Source organism: Indicator indicator, chromosome 2 (assembly GCF_027791375.1).
Source record: "Indicator indicator isolate 239-I01 chromosome 2, UM_Iind_1.1, whole genome shotgun sequence".
Classification (NCBI taxonomy): Eukaryota; Metazoa; Chordata; class Aves; order Piciformes; family Indicatoridae; genus Indicator; species Indicator indicator.
In genome coordinates, this window is record NC_072011.1 from 30,814,003 (window position 1) to 30,829,145 (window position 15,143).

A 15,143-nucleotide genomic window follows, 5' to 3' on the forward strand; every position below is an offset into this window, starting at 1 on the left:
GTGGGTTTTAACATTATGCTGAGGGTAGTTCTCAGAAGGGGTACCTCTAATCTTAGTTCTCTTGCCAGTCCTCACTGATGACACATTGTCTTAATATGTTCCCCAACATGCACAAACCAAAGGACACTCCTCCAGTTAAGAGTTCTTCTTGGTATCCTCAGTGTTTTCTTGCAGCGTTCGTTTAGTGGGAATTTCTAGCACAGGCTAGGCATCATCAATCTTTCATCCCCTCGTCAAAGATATAGTCTGTAACAAGGCATGCATTGTTCACCAGCTGTACACAATAAAGCTCCTGATCAGTGGTCCTCTTTAGAGGACCAGTGCAGTATATCAAACTCTAATTTAAGCAGTATACTCAAACAGTTTCGCTTGGACAGCATAGTCAGTGTCTTTGTTTTGTTGAAATAGAAGGTGATGTGCTGTTTGAAATTCCTGAAACAACTATTTTCAGCTGCTATGATGTGTTAAGCCTAGAAAACTCCAGAAATATTGTTTAATGACTTTTTTCCCCCTTCCTTCAGATGGTCAGCCACACTTAATGCCTTCAGGCTCTCTTCATAAAAAGAAAGTGTCAAGAAGACCTGGATACATGAGGCTTGAAGCTCAGCAAGAGATAGAATTTCAGTCCCGGGGTGCCTGCAAACCATTCAGCCCAGAAGAGCTCAGACATGGCAGGCAGCATTCTGGAGACTTTGGGAACTGCTCTATACCCAGAAGATGCCAAAACAATTTTGAATTCTTATGCTGTAGTGCAGCAAGTAGTGCTGTAGTTCCTGCTAATGGAGCAACAGCATTGGCTGCTACTGGAAATATGTCAGGACGCTGCAAAAATGTTTCCTGTTGCCAGAATCCACAATTAGAAAACACAGTGATGGGTCTTCATGCCACTGCAGCAGCAAGCAAAGGAGATGTTTCTACTGTATGCTGTACACAGCAGAAATGCCATGGCACTAAAGTTTGCGAGTCCCCAAACATATGTGCTTTGGATCAGAGAGAAGTGAGTAACAACTGTGAATATCGAAATGGAGATACTGTTTCTCATTCTGTTGGTACACATGACAGCTTTAGTTCAAGTTTCAGCTTCATACAGCTCTCCCTGAACTCTGCCTCTACGGTAAGCGATGCTGAAGGCAAACCAACTCTCAAGAAATCTGAGTATGTTCTGCCTCTGAGTACCACAGGAAATCCACAGAACCCGGAAAAGGTGACAAAAACTCATGAGCACTTGGGAGCTTTGCATTGCTTCTCCAGATCTAGTGAGGACTTGGAGTATGAAAATGACACCACAGCAAATGATAAACTACAGGAGTGTGAGACTATTTCTCTCTCAGATACAGATGCAGCATTTTCATATTCTACAGATTCCTCGGATGCAGCATCTGCTGGCTCTTCTGTCACCTCAGGCTATGAAAGTAGCTTTACTGTTAGTGACCATAACTGGGATACTTTGATGAAAAAATATGAACCAGTGCTACAGGACTGCCTGCTTGGCAACCGCAGTACATTAAAGGTTAGTAATTTCACTTCATCTCTGATTCATTCCCCTGGCCCTCATTTGTATTTACAGTGCCGAGGACAACCCTGATGTAGGAGCTGGGATATTAATATCTTTTGTGGCATCTGTTCATTGAGATTTACAGTAGCACTCTACATGATAAAAGTGAGAGAAACGTTTTTGTTTTTGTTTTGGTTCTGGTTCTTGGAAAAGAAAAGTGTTGTTGCAGTATCCTGTTCCTACATTCTGCCAAAGCTATGATCCTCTTTTTTCTAGTATGTCACACATCAGTTTCTGAATTTCACAAATACCATTTTCTTTCACAGGTGGCAGTTTTGTTAGTAGTTTGGAGTATACATAATACAAAGTTTGGGTCTGTAAGAAGTCTTTCCTTGAAGCACCATGATTTAACAACAGTAAACTTTGGTAATGTGTAAGTTTAGCCAAAGATTTCTTGGAGCGAGGCACCAAGCCTCGTAGCTGGTAAGCTGATAGATGGGTACTCTCCCTGCATGAAGAAAAATAGGGGTTAATTCTCTTCTGTGACTCCTGCTGGGAACTGAACATACGTGGGGTTTGTTGGTTGGTTGTTTTTTGTGTGTATATGTGTTGTGTTGTTTCGGTTTGGTATTTTTGGTGTCTTTATTTTTTTTTTTCTTCTGTTTATATTGGCTTTGCCTGAGCTGGAGTTAATTCTCTCCAGAGAATCTTTCTAGTGCTGTGTTCTGCAGTGCTGTAGCTGGGTGTTGATAACACACCAATGTTTTGGCTACAGCTGAGCCAAGCACCCAGGCTGTGCTTTGTCAGCGTTATCCACCCCAACAGTAGGCTGAGGGATGGGCAAGATCTTGGGAGAGGACATGGCTGGGCCAGCTGACTCAAACTGACTGAAGTGGTATTCCATGCCATAATAATATCAGCTGATATATAAAAGCTAAGGGAAAGAAGGAAGTGTTGGGGGCATTCATTGATGGTGTCTGTCCTCCAGAGCAACCACTACATGTATTGAAGCCCTGCTTCCTGGGAGTGACTGAGTATCACCTGCAGATGGGAAGTAGAGAATAACATCTTTGTTTGCTCTTGCTTCTGCATGCAGCCTTTGCTTTTGCTTTTCATCCTATTAAATTGCTTCTGTCTTGACTCAAGGGACTTTGGTTATATTTCCTCTCTCCCCTGTCCATCTAAGAAGGGGAGTCACAGAGCAGCTTTGGTGGATATCTGGCCCCCAGCCAGGGCCAAAGCACCACACTGTTGTTGGTTAAGGTGGGTTTTTTTTGTGTGTGTGGTTTTTTGTTTGTTTTGGTGTGGTTAGGTTTTTGTGCGTGTGGTTTTTTGTTTGTTTGTTTGGTTTGGTTTGGTTGGGTTTTTTTGCCCTTTTTTTTTTTTTTTTTACCTTCCAACTCCAGAGGGGTACTGGGCTGTTGACTCTGGAGTCTTTCCTTTTGCTTGTGTGTGTACTTACATGTATACCTTCTACATAGGTAGTCAGTCTCATTCACTGTATTCTTTGTGGGAGAGGAATGAGGAATCTTTAAGAAGGATCAGTTACATTTTATTATGGAGTGTTTTTGGGGTGGCAGAGTGTGCATCTGAGGGAAACCATTCTTAGCTTACCTGCAATAAGTGCCAAATGTTCATTTTTCTAGTATAGTGGTATGTTTTTTGGTTTGGTGGTTTTTTTTGTTGTTGTTTTTGGTGATTATTTTTGTGTTTGTTTGGGTTTTTTTTGTTTCTCAAGTACCTTGAGTTTCTGCAATGCCTTTCAAAAACCCAGATTCTTGTGAGTTCTCAGCTTAGACATACCTGCTGAGATGCACTGTGTTGTTGTTAGGCCCAATGAAACTTTCTGCTATAGGAAGACTTTGTATAACTCTGCTGTCTGAGTAAGACAGAAGGTTGAAGAACTCTTATTCTTTGTTTGCTCTCAATGACATCTGAGCTGGGCTTATGATGTGCTCTGATATTTTTCAGAGAGAATGCATGCGGGAGTCAGACTAGGTTCTCCTGTTTATAGACTTCACACACATTAACGTGGAGCAGTTTCTTTGGCCTCACGCCTGGGATGACAATGTGCCCATAGTCTGAGGTGGTTTGGGAAATTAATTTGCTGCGAATTTGAGAATATATAACAGAATCAAAATAGGAAATAATTTCTCTGTCTTCTTAGTATGCTTTTTTTGGTAGCCACAAAAGAAACATCGCTACCTTTAATTTCTGCATTCATAAATTCATTGAAGGGAGAATTGGGGATTTGTGTCCTCAAATGTCTTTGCCTTTGGTTAGCCAGTGATGTAAGTTTAATTTGAAGCACCTTCCTATTGTAATGATAATGAGCAAGTCTCAGGCTTTCCAGAAGGGAACAAAGGCATCTGTAGTCAAGAAAAGGAGATGGTATGAAAGTTGTTAAAATTATGCTTTTTCTGAACGTATTACAAAAAAAATGGTCTCTTATATGATACAGATACAAGACATGCCATGCTGGAGCAACTGTTTGATTAGTTGTGCTCCAAATGTCTTACCAAGCCTGCAAATAGAAAGCATTTTGATGTGACAGCATCAGTTAAGTTTGTTCTGGGTATGCCTGGGCTGTGGTACCCAAGCAAACTTAAAATGATCTTTAAATAATATGAGTGCATGATGGAATAAACACTGAAAATAGCAGCAAAGCTGTACTCTCGGTATAAATGGTTGTTATACATCATATATATGAAAAAAGTCTCATTAGAATTATTTTTACTGCAGGCTTCTTGAAAACTCTATCAAAAGAGTGGCATAACATACAGAAAATAATTTATGGTGAGGATTCACAGCTTTTCTGTTCAATGTATTCCATGTTTCTCACCAGCCTCAGAGAAAAAAGGTTGGAGTTTCAGGATGTGAAAAACAAAATAAAGGAAAGCCTTGGAGAAAAGGGAATGTATACAGTATTGGGGAGGGGCGTTTGTGGTCCTTTGATGTTGTTTGTGAGGGTTTTATGTAGTGTTTTTGTGGGGTTTTTGTTTGTTTCTCCTCTGAGGCATCGTGTAGAATATTATTAATCAAGTATTTTAGAATTATTTTCTGGCTTTCTAAAAAATTATTCTTTTCTGACTAGTGGACTTTCACATACCGTATTTAGAAGGAATACCATGAACTTAAATGTCTTGTCTAATTTATGTGTTGACTGTGACTAATTTATGTGCTTCTATTAAGTTGCTGACGGGCTGTACCTATTTTTCTCTGCAATTTAGAGTTTAAATATGGAGATTTAAATATGAAAGAGTTTGAACGGAGGAGCAAAATCTTTTGTAAATGCAGAGTATCTGAAGTATGGATTGTGTTGGAAAATGCTTTCCCAGGCTCTTTCAGGCTTTAGGGATCTATGCTACTTCTTTTTCCAGGCCTACCTTTGTCCATGTTGATAATGGTTTGTTTGGCACAGGTCATGTATAAATTTAATAAGAAGTAGACACTTTTCAGTGTTGTAACTGTATCTGTGTTAGACTGTGGCTGGCATGGCAATGAGGAGAGAGGGCTGCCTACTTTCTTAGCAAAAACTTCTAATAGTATTTGAATGCACATCTAGCCTTACAAATTTTTAGTAAATTTAGAATTTTGGTGCAGACCCTTAATTTTAACAAAGATAAGCAGTAGCTTCTGAAGCAAAACTTTTATTATGGTAAGAGTTTCTTTTTGGATGTGAAAGGGCACTCTGTATGGGGTACAGGTATTCTTGGTGTTTTGCTTTCTTACCTCATAAACATTAACATAACTTAACATTTGCAGTATAAACATTTCTGAAAATGTAAAAGTCAGCATTGTGTGGATGAGCCTAAATTATATTTTAATGAAACTTCATTGGCTATATACACACGCAGTTTTCTATGCCGTAGCATGAGTAAACCTGTTCCAAGATATTCATACTGTATTTCTCTTTTTACTTGGAGAAGAGAAATTGGTTTTCATATGGAAATCTGGCCTTGTTCTGAGTAAAGCTCATACAGACAAAAAAAATGTTCGAATGGGCTCAAGAACATGCTATTGAGTACAGTGTGATCAGAAGTTGATGTCATGTTAACAGAATCCTTTAATAATCCTCATTTGATTTATTCCAAGGGTGAAAAAGATTCTATGATCACAAGATGTCTTTTACTTTTCAAAATGTATTGTTTGTTGTTCTCTGTATGTGATTGGACTAAGGCTATGCTTGGCTGAAGTAGCTGCAGTTTCAAATAGGTCTGTCCAGATAACAAATGTTGGGTTTAACTCTCAAAATTGGGCCATTCTAGTGATGTAGAAATCCATTAAATGTATATGATGTAGACTTTAATGGTGTAAATGTTTTGTTTTTGTTTTTGTTTTTTTTTTTCCACTGCTGATATTTCAGGTAGGCAGTGATGAAGTAAGGACAAGAGGTCAAAGGGTATTAGAACAACTGGTTAAGGGATCAGGAGCACAAGCAGTGTTCTCCTCTATCCCCCGAGTCATGGGGCGTGATGAAGGAATAAATAGGAAGAGCCAGGAAATCAATACCTGGCTCCAAGTCTAGTGTCTTGGGCAGGACTTTGGGTTCTTTAATCATGGGTTGTTTTACAGGACACCAGGTCTGCTGGCAGCAGATGGGATACACCTGTCTCAGAGGGGGAAAGGAATGCTCTCTGGAGAACCAGCTAGGAGGGCTCATTTGAAAGAGCTTTAAACTAGATTCGAAGAGGGAAGGGCACAAAACTAGGCTGTCTAGAAGTAGGCCTAAGGACAGCACAGGAGTGCCTAAGAACAGCAGGCAAAAGTTGGGACTTCTCACTACAAAAAGGTGGCAAGACCTTTAGACCAACTGAATTGTATCTACAGTAATGCACACGGCATGGGAAACAAACAGGAGGAGCTGGAAGCCATTGTCTGTCAGAAAAATTATGCTACAATAGCCATCATAGAAATGTGGTGGGATGTCTCATACCACTGGAGTGGTATGGCTATAATTGATGGCTATAAACTCTTCACAAGGGATAGTCAAGGAAGTAGAGTGTTTTGATTGTAATTGAAGTTGATGGTGATATTACAATTGAGTGTTTATGGGTAAGAATCAGGGGGGGAAGCCAACAAAGCAGATACCCTGGTGGGAGTCTGTTATAGACCACCTACCCCATATGAAGACACACAAAATATTCTTTAGGCATCTGGGAGAAGTTTCATGATCCACAAGCCCTTGTTCTCATGGGAGACTTCAACTTCCCTGATGTCTGCTGGAAATACAACACCACAGAGAGGGAACAGTCCTGGAGGTTCCTAGAGTGTGCGGAGAACTTTCTGACACAGCTGGTGATGGAGCCAACTAGGGAGGGTGCCCTGCTGGACTGCTGTTGGTGAACAGAGAAGGGCTCATGGGAGATGTAATGGTTAGGGGCTATCTTGGGCACAGCAAACAAAATGACAGAGTTCTCAGTTGTTGAAGTAAAGAGAAGGTCAGCAGAACTACCACCTTGGACTTCTGGTGGGCAGATTTTGGCCTGATTTGGAGACTGGTGGACAGAGTCCCTTGGTAGCCAGTCCTGAAGGGCCACGGAGTCCAGGAAGGCTGAACACGGGTCAAGAAGTCTGAAAGGCACAGGAACAGGCCGTCCCTATGTGTCAAAAGATGAGTTGTTGGGGAAGAAGGCTGACCTGGATAAGAGGAGAGGTTTGATTGCAGCTTAGGAAGAAAATGGGAGTTTATGATCATTGGAAGAAGGGGCAGGCTGCTTGGGAGGACTACAAGATTGTCATGAGACTTCAGAGGGAGAAAATTAGAAGGGCCAAAGCCCAACTGGAAACTAATTCATCTTTATCTGTTAAAATGAATATGAAATGCTTCTACAATATTGTCAACAGAAGGAGGACTAAAAAGAATTGCTATCCTTTGTTGGATTCAGGGGGGAGCATAGTGGACAAGCATGAGGAAAAGGCTGAGGTACTCAATACCTTCTTTGCCTCAGTCTTTAGTAGTAGGATCAGTTGTTTGCTAGAGAGCCATCCCCCTGATCTGGAAGACAGGGATGGGAAGCAGAATGAAGGCCTATCATCCAAGAAGAGATGGTTAGTGACCTGCTGCACCTCTTACACATACATGAGCCTTTGGGGCTGGATGGCATACACCCAAGGATACCGAGGGAGCTGCTGGCAGAATTGCTCACCAAGCCGCTTTCTGTCGTTTGTCAGCAGTCCTGGCTAAGGTGGGGAGGTTGCAGCTGACTGTAGATTGGCAAATGTGATGCCCCTCTACAAGAAGGGCTGGAAGAAGGACCTGGGAGACTACAGACTTGTCAGTCTGACCTTGTTGCCAGGAAAAGTCATGGAGCAGGTCATCTTGAGTGCCATTATGCAGCATGTGCAGGGCAGTCAGATGATGAGACCCAGTCAGCATGGGTTCATGAAGGACAAGATGGCCAGGCTCAAAGAGTGGTGGTGAATGGAGTTAAATCTACTTGGTGGCCAGTCACAAGTGGTATTCCTGATTTTAGAGGTGTTTTGCAACTAAAACAATTCTATCATTATTCATAATTAACTTTTTTTTTTCCCTTTTAAATCTTTCTGTAGGTAATATCCTCGATCTCACGGCTTCAGAGGCTTCAGGAAAAAGCAATAGAGGAAGATGACTATGACAGAGGTGAGAATTGCTCTCTCCTATCCCCCACTGGTACAAGCCCTATGAGGAGAGGCTGAGGGAGCTGGGGTTGTTTAGCCTGGAGAAGAGGAGGCTCAGGGGAGACCTTATTGCAGTCTACAACTGCCTGAAGGGAGGCTGTAGCCAGGTGGGGGTTGGTCTCTTCTCCCAGGCAACCAGTGACAGAATGAGAAGACACAGTCTCGAGCTGTGCCAGGGGAGGTTTAGGCTGGATGTTAGGAAGAAATTCTTCACACAAAGAGTGATTTGCCATTGGAATGGGCTGCCAAGGGAGGTAGTGGATGCACTGTCCCTGGAAGTGTTTAAAATAAGACTGGATGAGGCACTTAGTGCTGTGGTTTAGCTGATTAGATGGTGTTGGGTGATAGGTTGGACTTGATGATCTCAAAGGTCTTTTCCAACCTGGTTAATTCTGTGACTACCTGGTTTTGGATCATGCTGCTTTTTTTTTTTTTTTTTTTTCCTTCTCCCTCCTTCCTCTAGTAATTTTATATGTATGTAGTGGTAGGTAAGTGTGGAAGATTGGTTCAATGAACTGTATTATTTATTCTGTCATATGGCAGGAAACAAATTAAAGAAAGAAGTAGGTCAACAGCAGGTAGCAACAGTTTTTATTTTCTTGAGCCACATCACCGTGTGGGAAGGTTGAAATCCAAATATCCACCATCTGGATCAGCTGTTTTGAAGCAGCATGACTTTAAAATATGTAGAAATGAATGAAAGCTTGAAAGGAGAAAGGACAGACACTAGCTGCTGAATGATTTGTTGCTTGCCACATTTAGTCATGACGCTACAGCAAGGCTCAAACACAGAAATCAGGTCAGCAGCTATTATAAAAGTGAATGATAGTGTCCTGTGGGATTAATGTGATGTCCTTTGAGTTAAATCAAAACCACCTAGAGACTAGGGGGTGCTACAGCTGCTGGCAAATATCTGTATTTGAGTAGTGCTTTTTCTTGCCAATATCTTGGCACCTCTGAAAAGCTTTGTGTGCACACACTTTAATAATGACAGCATCTAATAACACACATTTTGAGTTTCTTGCTGCTTCCTGTTATGGTAGTCTGTGTTCAGGTACTCATATTTTGGTAGCCTTTAGGTTCTAGATTAAATTCTTCCTGCTAGATCTGTCTTCAGCTGGGAAGGTCTACAAATGTGTTGATAAAATCTGCATGGATACTTTGGAGAGTAAGCTTGGGAAAAGATAAGTATTTTTCTGTGGCTTTTTTATTTTTAGCATTTAGAGGTTGGGAAGTGGTCAGACTTGTGGATGGCCTTTCAAAATTTGTGTGAAGCTTTGCAGTTGTAGCATGACTCTGTTTCTCTTCCCCAAAGGTGTCTCTCAAGATAACTAAAATGTGTTTTTCAGTAGTGTCTAGAGAATAGGTGTGTAGCCCTGATACAAGCATGGTTCCCTTTGCCTCTTAAAGGCTTGCCTATATCTAAGAAAAAAAGTCTACTACTGTCATGTGTCTCACTTTCTATGACCATTTTAGGTGCTTGAATGCCTTGGGATCCTCCATCCCTTTGAAAAGTGGAACCTCCATATTCATAGAAGCTTTCTCAGAAAATGCCATGTTCCATGCATGCACATTGCCATTCATCCTTAATTTTACCAGTTCCTAGTTTTTGATTCCTTGACCCACTTTCTGCCATACTGCTTTTTGTTTATTTTCTGACACAAGTGTTAGCAGGGTTTTTTTATGGCTACTTTTATTTTGTGAAACGCTGACGGTGTATCTCCAGTGAAAGTTTCTCAAGGAGAAGATGCTGTGCTGCAAGAAGAATTAGAGGTGTGACCTTCTCTTCTCCTTTTGCAGTGACAAGTTTTCCACCTTTGCTTTTAGAACTATGTCACTGTTCCTTGTCGAAAACGAAATCTTGCCTGGCATGAAGTCTGAAAATTTATTAAAGAGCTTATAGATTGACCCAGTACCACTTTCTACTCAACTGAAATATGTAATTAGCCTTCTTTAAAGAGATCTTATTGTCAGATACTGCTAGCAAGGAATGGAATTGCTAAATGTGCAGAGGTCCATAAATGGAAATATATTATCAGGGAGTGGGAGAAACTGACACAGTGTATGTGAAGTGTGGAGGATATTTTAACTACAATGCTACAAAGAAAATTACTGTCCCTGTAATGTGGGGGACTTCTTTGAGTATAGAGAGATACTCTGTTAAAAGCAGAACTGTTTTGACCTGGAGATTGTAGCAGTGCTGTTTATGGTGGTAGTATGGTCTTGATGATTTGGAAGTGCTGTAGCGGAAGGGGAAATCAAGTATGATGTGAGTAGCTGCCAAGCGTCCTGTACGTGGAAGAGGAGAGAACAGTGGAAGGAGAGCAGGTGGAGGAGGGGTATGGGTGGCTATACTCCTGAATGGAAATTGGAATTGTCAAATAATATGTTATTGTAGCTATGTTATCACTTCAGTGGTAGAGGCTCTTCTCCAGCATCAACCATAGGCAAGAACTCTGATTTTCTGGCTTCTGTTCTCTAACAGCCATCCAGTCTTGCAGGAGAGGGCATCATTTTTAACAGCAGTTCAGTGAGATGGAGGTGTATTAGCACTTAAAATTCCTCAAAAGTGCTCACGACTGGTTTCTGGTTTCTGCTTTCTGACACTACAAATAGCAGCTTAAGGAACTGACATTGCTGCTTTCTTGCTCTCTAGAGCTGAAAGCTCCCACAGTTTTAACTTTTGAAACTGAAGTATGAGTGAAGTGGTGCCCCTGCAGAGAAGGGAAAGTGATGCCCTGTTTTCAGTTGTGGCAGTGAGGGCAGGAAATGGCACAGAAAAGAAGGCAAGGTTTTCCCATTACTAAGCCATGAACAAATACCTTCTCACAAACACATCAAGAGTAAGGATACATTAATTTCTCCCCTTTGCAGAAACAAAGAACAACTGCTTGCTGCTTGGGTCTGTTAGAGAGCATTTGTGTTTTCCAGGCTTATGTTAATGAATTAGCATTTGTTTCCTGAACAGGTAATAATTTTTAATTTAAAAAGAAAAAAAAATATTTTAAGAAATATGTGGAACCACAATCTTCTGTTGTCATTTAGGAGAGAAGTAAATGCCTTTTAAAAATTTCAGCTTGTTTCTGCTTAGTTTTTTCTTTATTTAGACGAATCTCTTTGCTCTGTATTATTTCTCCCCTTGAGCTTGGGAGGTGCACAGCAGAAACAGCTTTTGCAATTTCTTGTTCATTTATACTGTGCTTTCTTAGACCTGCATTGGCATGGTTAGGGTGTTGGTGCAGAGGAGCTGCAGTCAGTCATTCAAGCAAATTCCTGTGCTTTCTGACAGTGCCATGTGTTTGAGGGAAGAGGTTTTGTTTGTTCTGAGAGAATGGGTAGCTGCTTGGGGTACAGGCCACCCTCCTGTCACTACAGTGCTATAAGTCACTGAACTTGGTGCTGCTTACTCTTAACTGTAGCCACCATGAGTTTCAAATGCAGATTTCCTCAGCTGTGAAGCATTTGTGTGAAATGCATATTGAGTGTAACAAATCTTCTCAGTCCTGGTTTAATTTTAAATAGGAACCATTAGAATGTTTACACGTTTTATTGCTTGGTCTCTGTTTGTAGGTGATGAAATATCAGAAAATTGTTTTTCTTCTGCATTTACTTGTGGTCTCCTCTTGATGGCCACATTACTGTATATTTTCAAAGCAAGTATGGTACCATGGGAATATGATAACAGTGATTTGCCTTGTGTAGAATATGGTAAAAATTGGTCTGTTCTCCAAGGATCACTTGGAACATTGTCATGGCTCATTATTCATGATGGAGCTTGACAACTCCAAGGTTAAACACACTGCTAAATACAGGAAGTAAAAAACCCAAAAAAGGCATATTTTTGTATCTGTGGGAATTGTGCTTGCAGTGAAAGCAAGTGTATTTTACTCAGTAGAAATCTATTACCCAAACACTTAAAACTCCTTTTCCTGCTCTTTGCTATGAGCTCCTCAACCTTGCCTGGTGCTGCAAGAGCCAAGTGGATTGGTAACTAAGCATCAGAACTGTTAAAGTCCACTACTGGGTCACATGCCATCTTGTACTCGATTTTTCTGTAGAACTACAGATTATTTATTTATGCTAGAATATTGTGCTGGTTTGGGGCCAGACAGATCGTCTCTTGCCCTGAAAGGGACAAAAGAATGAGACTCACACAAACGGATTGGAGAGTGATGGAAAGCTTAAATGGAAAAGCAATTGGTGAAGCTACAGAGAACTACAAACCACAAAGCATAGTGACAAAGAGTATCCCAGAGCGTACAGAACCCCTCACAGAATTCCCAAAGGCTTCCCAGTCCTTCCCCTCTTCCCACCTGAGGGTAAACCCAAACCCCCCAGGGCTCTTTCTTCCCCCTCCCACTGCTAGGCAAGTCTCAGGCTGGCCAGGTCTGAGACTGCCCCCCCACCTCCATTCTCCTCCTGGCATTAGGCCTAGACAGGCCTAAGAGGCCTTGAGGATACTCCCCCGGCATTACCCGGTAAGAGAGGACATCTCCCGTGGGAGCAGAGAGGGAAGAAAGAGGAAGAGAATGACTTTGCAGATGGCCTTATAGGGCACAGGATTTATGGGTAGAAATACGTCATTTCCTGTGTCCACCCCTAGTGGGTGAGCACCCAGGACACCAGAGGTGTATCTCGTGTAGCAGTGGCAGGGGGCACCCAGCCTAAACTGCCACAAATATGGAAGTCTTCATGCTTGTCATGCAAACCTATCCCACCTTGGCAGTGAAAATTCTTGCTTTAGATATATATTTAACATCATGCTACCCTTCAGTTATTTTAGTTATTTAGGGCTCAAAGCTTGAGCTGTATAAATCGGTGAGCCGACATGGGCTTGTGAACTGTGTGCACTTCAGAAAAAAGTGTTTGTATGTTTTCATTTAGTTGTGCTTGGCTTGTGCCTTCTGAAATCTCTTCGTACCAATTGTCCCTTCCATCTGATCTGCAGGACATCAGAGACAGAACCCTGTTCTGTGTAGAAGTTGAAGTCTCATTTTGCACACTTTCTGTTAGTTGTAAGTGTAGGAAAGGAAAGACTTTGAAGCAGTTAGCCTCTTGTACATTGACACTAGAAGAGGTGCTGCTTCTCACTCGAAATGGCTATCTGTATTAAGGCAACTGCAGAAGGAGAAAACAATAGGGCAAAATGTTAAGTAATGTCTGAGTTGAAAATGTGATTTGTAAATTGTCATTCGGGGGAGGTCTTGGCGACTTTCAATGGTTGTCCTTGCAAATGCTGAATTCAACATTAACCCCAAATTCCTGGTGAGATGTATGGTTGTTGTTTTTTTTTTTTTTTCCAGTTTAAACTGGGAAAAAACTGGAGACATGCTAAGGTGTTATTTCTAGTCAGCTCTTTTTTTTCCTTTCCTCCTTTCTTTTTCTTTTTTATTCGTTGAAAGAGCTATTTGCAGATGATGGACGGACAGACAGATTCTGTACTTTGACTATTCTGAACTAAAATGTTTGCTTGACAGATGGCTGTTAGGACACAGAAATGAAGGCAAGATATCTTCTTTTGGAGGAAGGACAGTGAATTTGAGAAAAACTGTATCTGGAAATAACTCTCAAAGAACATGTTATTTTTGATTGTTTCAGGCTGGCATGTACTTGTGGAAATAAAATCCTTAAGCCTAGCTGTATGTTGACTGAAGCTATGTATTTGAGGATACTGATAAAATAAAAGATGGTGGACACTGGAGAAGCAGAGCTTCTGTAAAACAGAAGGCTTACTGCAAGCTTGTAAGTTGCAGTTGCAGGCCAATGACTGGGAAATGGTATTGAGAAAATTGGAACAAATAGGGCTTTCTGTTGTCCCATCACAATGTTGTAGAAGCTTCCTGGAATCTGTGGCTAAGTCTGTTTGGGTTTAGATTTTCATTTTTATAACTTTCCAGTAAAGCTGGAAGGTGGGGAGAAGGGCTTGTACAAATTCTCAAAACCGTATCTTCCTTGTATGGATCTTGTTTGTCCTGTCTTTCTCTGAGAAACTCAAATAACCCTCACAAAAGGGTGAAGGCTTTGGGTGGTTATACAAAGTAAGTGCTTACGTGAATTGTAATATAGACTTAACTTTCCTTAAAACAAAATGAGGCCGCTCAAGCCTTGTAACTTCTCCATCTTGTCTGTTTCTCTTAAGACACCAGTCTGAAATGAAAAGATGGAACTCTTTTTGGCCATATCCATTTGTTTTTTGGTGTTAGCTGAAAAGGTGGACCAAGATGCTGTCATTCAAATTCATTCAATGCCTGGTCTTGACTTCTGTCTACTAGTAGCAGTAATGACATCGGTGGTTTTTTTTTTATGCAGCCTGTGTTGGGCTTTCATTGGTTTTGTTTGGCTTTTTTTTGTTTGTTTGCTTTTTGTGGGTTTGTGTTTTGATTTTTCTTTTGCTGGCTTTTTTTTGTCTAGTTTTGTTCATTTGTTTGAAATAAAATTGCGAGTGCAGTTGAGCCAGTCACAATGTAAAGCTATGAAACTCCTCAGGTAGACAGCTGGAACACTTAGGCTTTTTTTCTTATGCTGAAAGAATACAGTAATGGCCAATATTTATAAGAGGGAGGTCTGTTATATGTTTCTGGCTACTTTTGCTTGTGGTCTTTACTTGTGTAACACACGCATTTTCAGCAACTCCTTGAAATGCTTTTGGTGTGAATCCTCATTTTACCCCCAGTTGTTTCGTTTTCTGTCATGTCAAGGCATGTCTTTGAGGCAGAACAGGATCTTGCTGTTGGTCTGCTTATGCCCAGTCCTGTTTTCTGCACCTTTAATTCCTTACCCAGTGTTGCAGAGGAAGCTGCTGTAGTCATGCAGTATCTCGCTTAGATAGTGCAGCCTAAATATTTTTAGGAAGTGATAGTATTTTGTGGGATTCTACTATATTCTCTTATTTTAATCTTGGCCAGCATTAAAAGGTTCAGCTACATCTTGTGTTTCTGGAAGCTGCTTGACAAAAAGAAAATTGCTGAAGTTTTGGCATACCATGTGC

The 15,143-nt window shown here is 41.0% G+C and overlaps 1 protein-coding gene across 1 annotated transcript in view; it reads left to right on the forward strand.

Moving 5' to 3' along the window:
- The first annotated feature begins 538 nt into the window (after positions 1-538).
- DISC1 (DISC1 scaffold protein) overlaps positions 539-15,143 on the forward strand; it is a 206,596-nt gene continuing 191,991 nt past the window's right edge. The window contains exons 1-2 of the mRNA XM_054395013.1: positions 539-1,510; positions 8,048-8,117. Of these exons, the coding sequence (XP_054250988.1) occupies positions 539-1,510; positions 8,048-8,117 (1,042 nt within the window). The remainder of the gene's footprint in view (positions 1,511-8,047; positions 8,118-15,143) is intronic.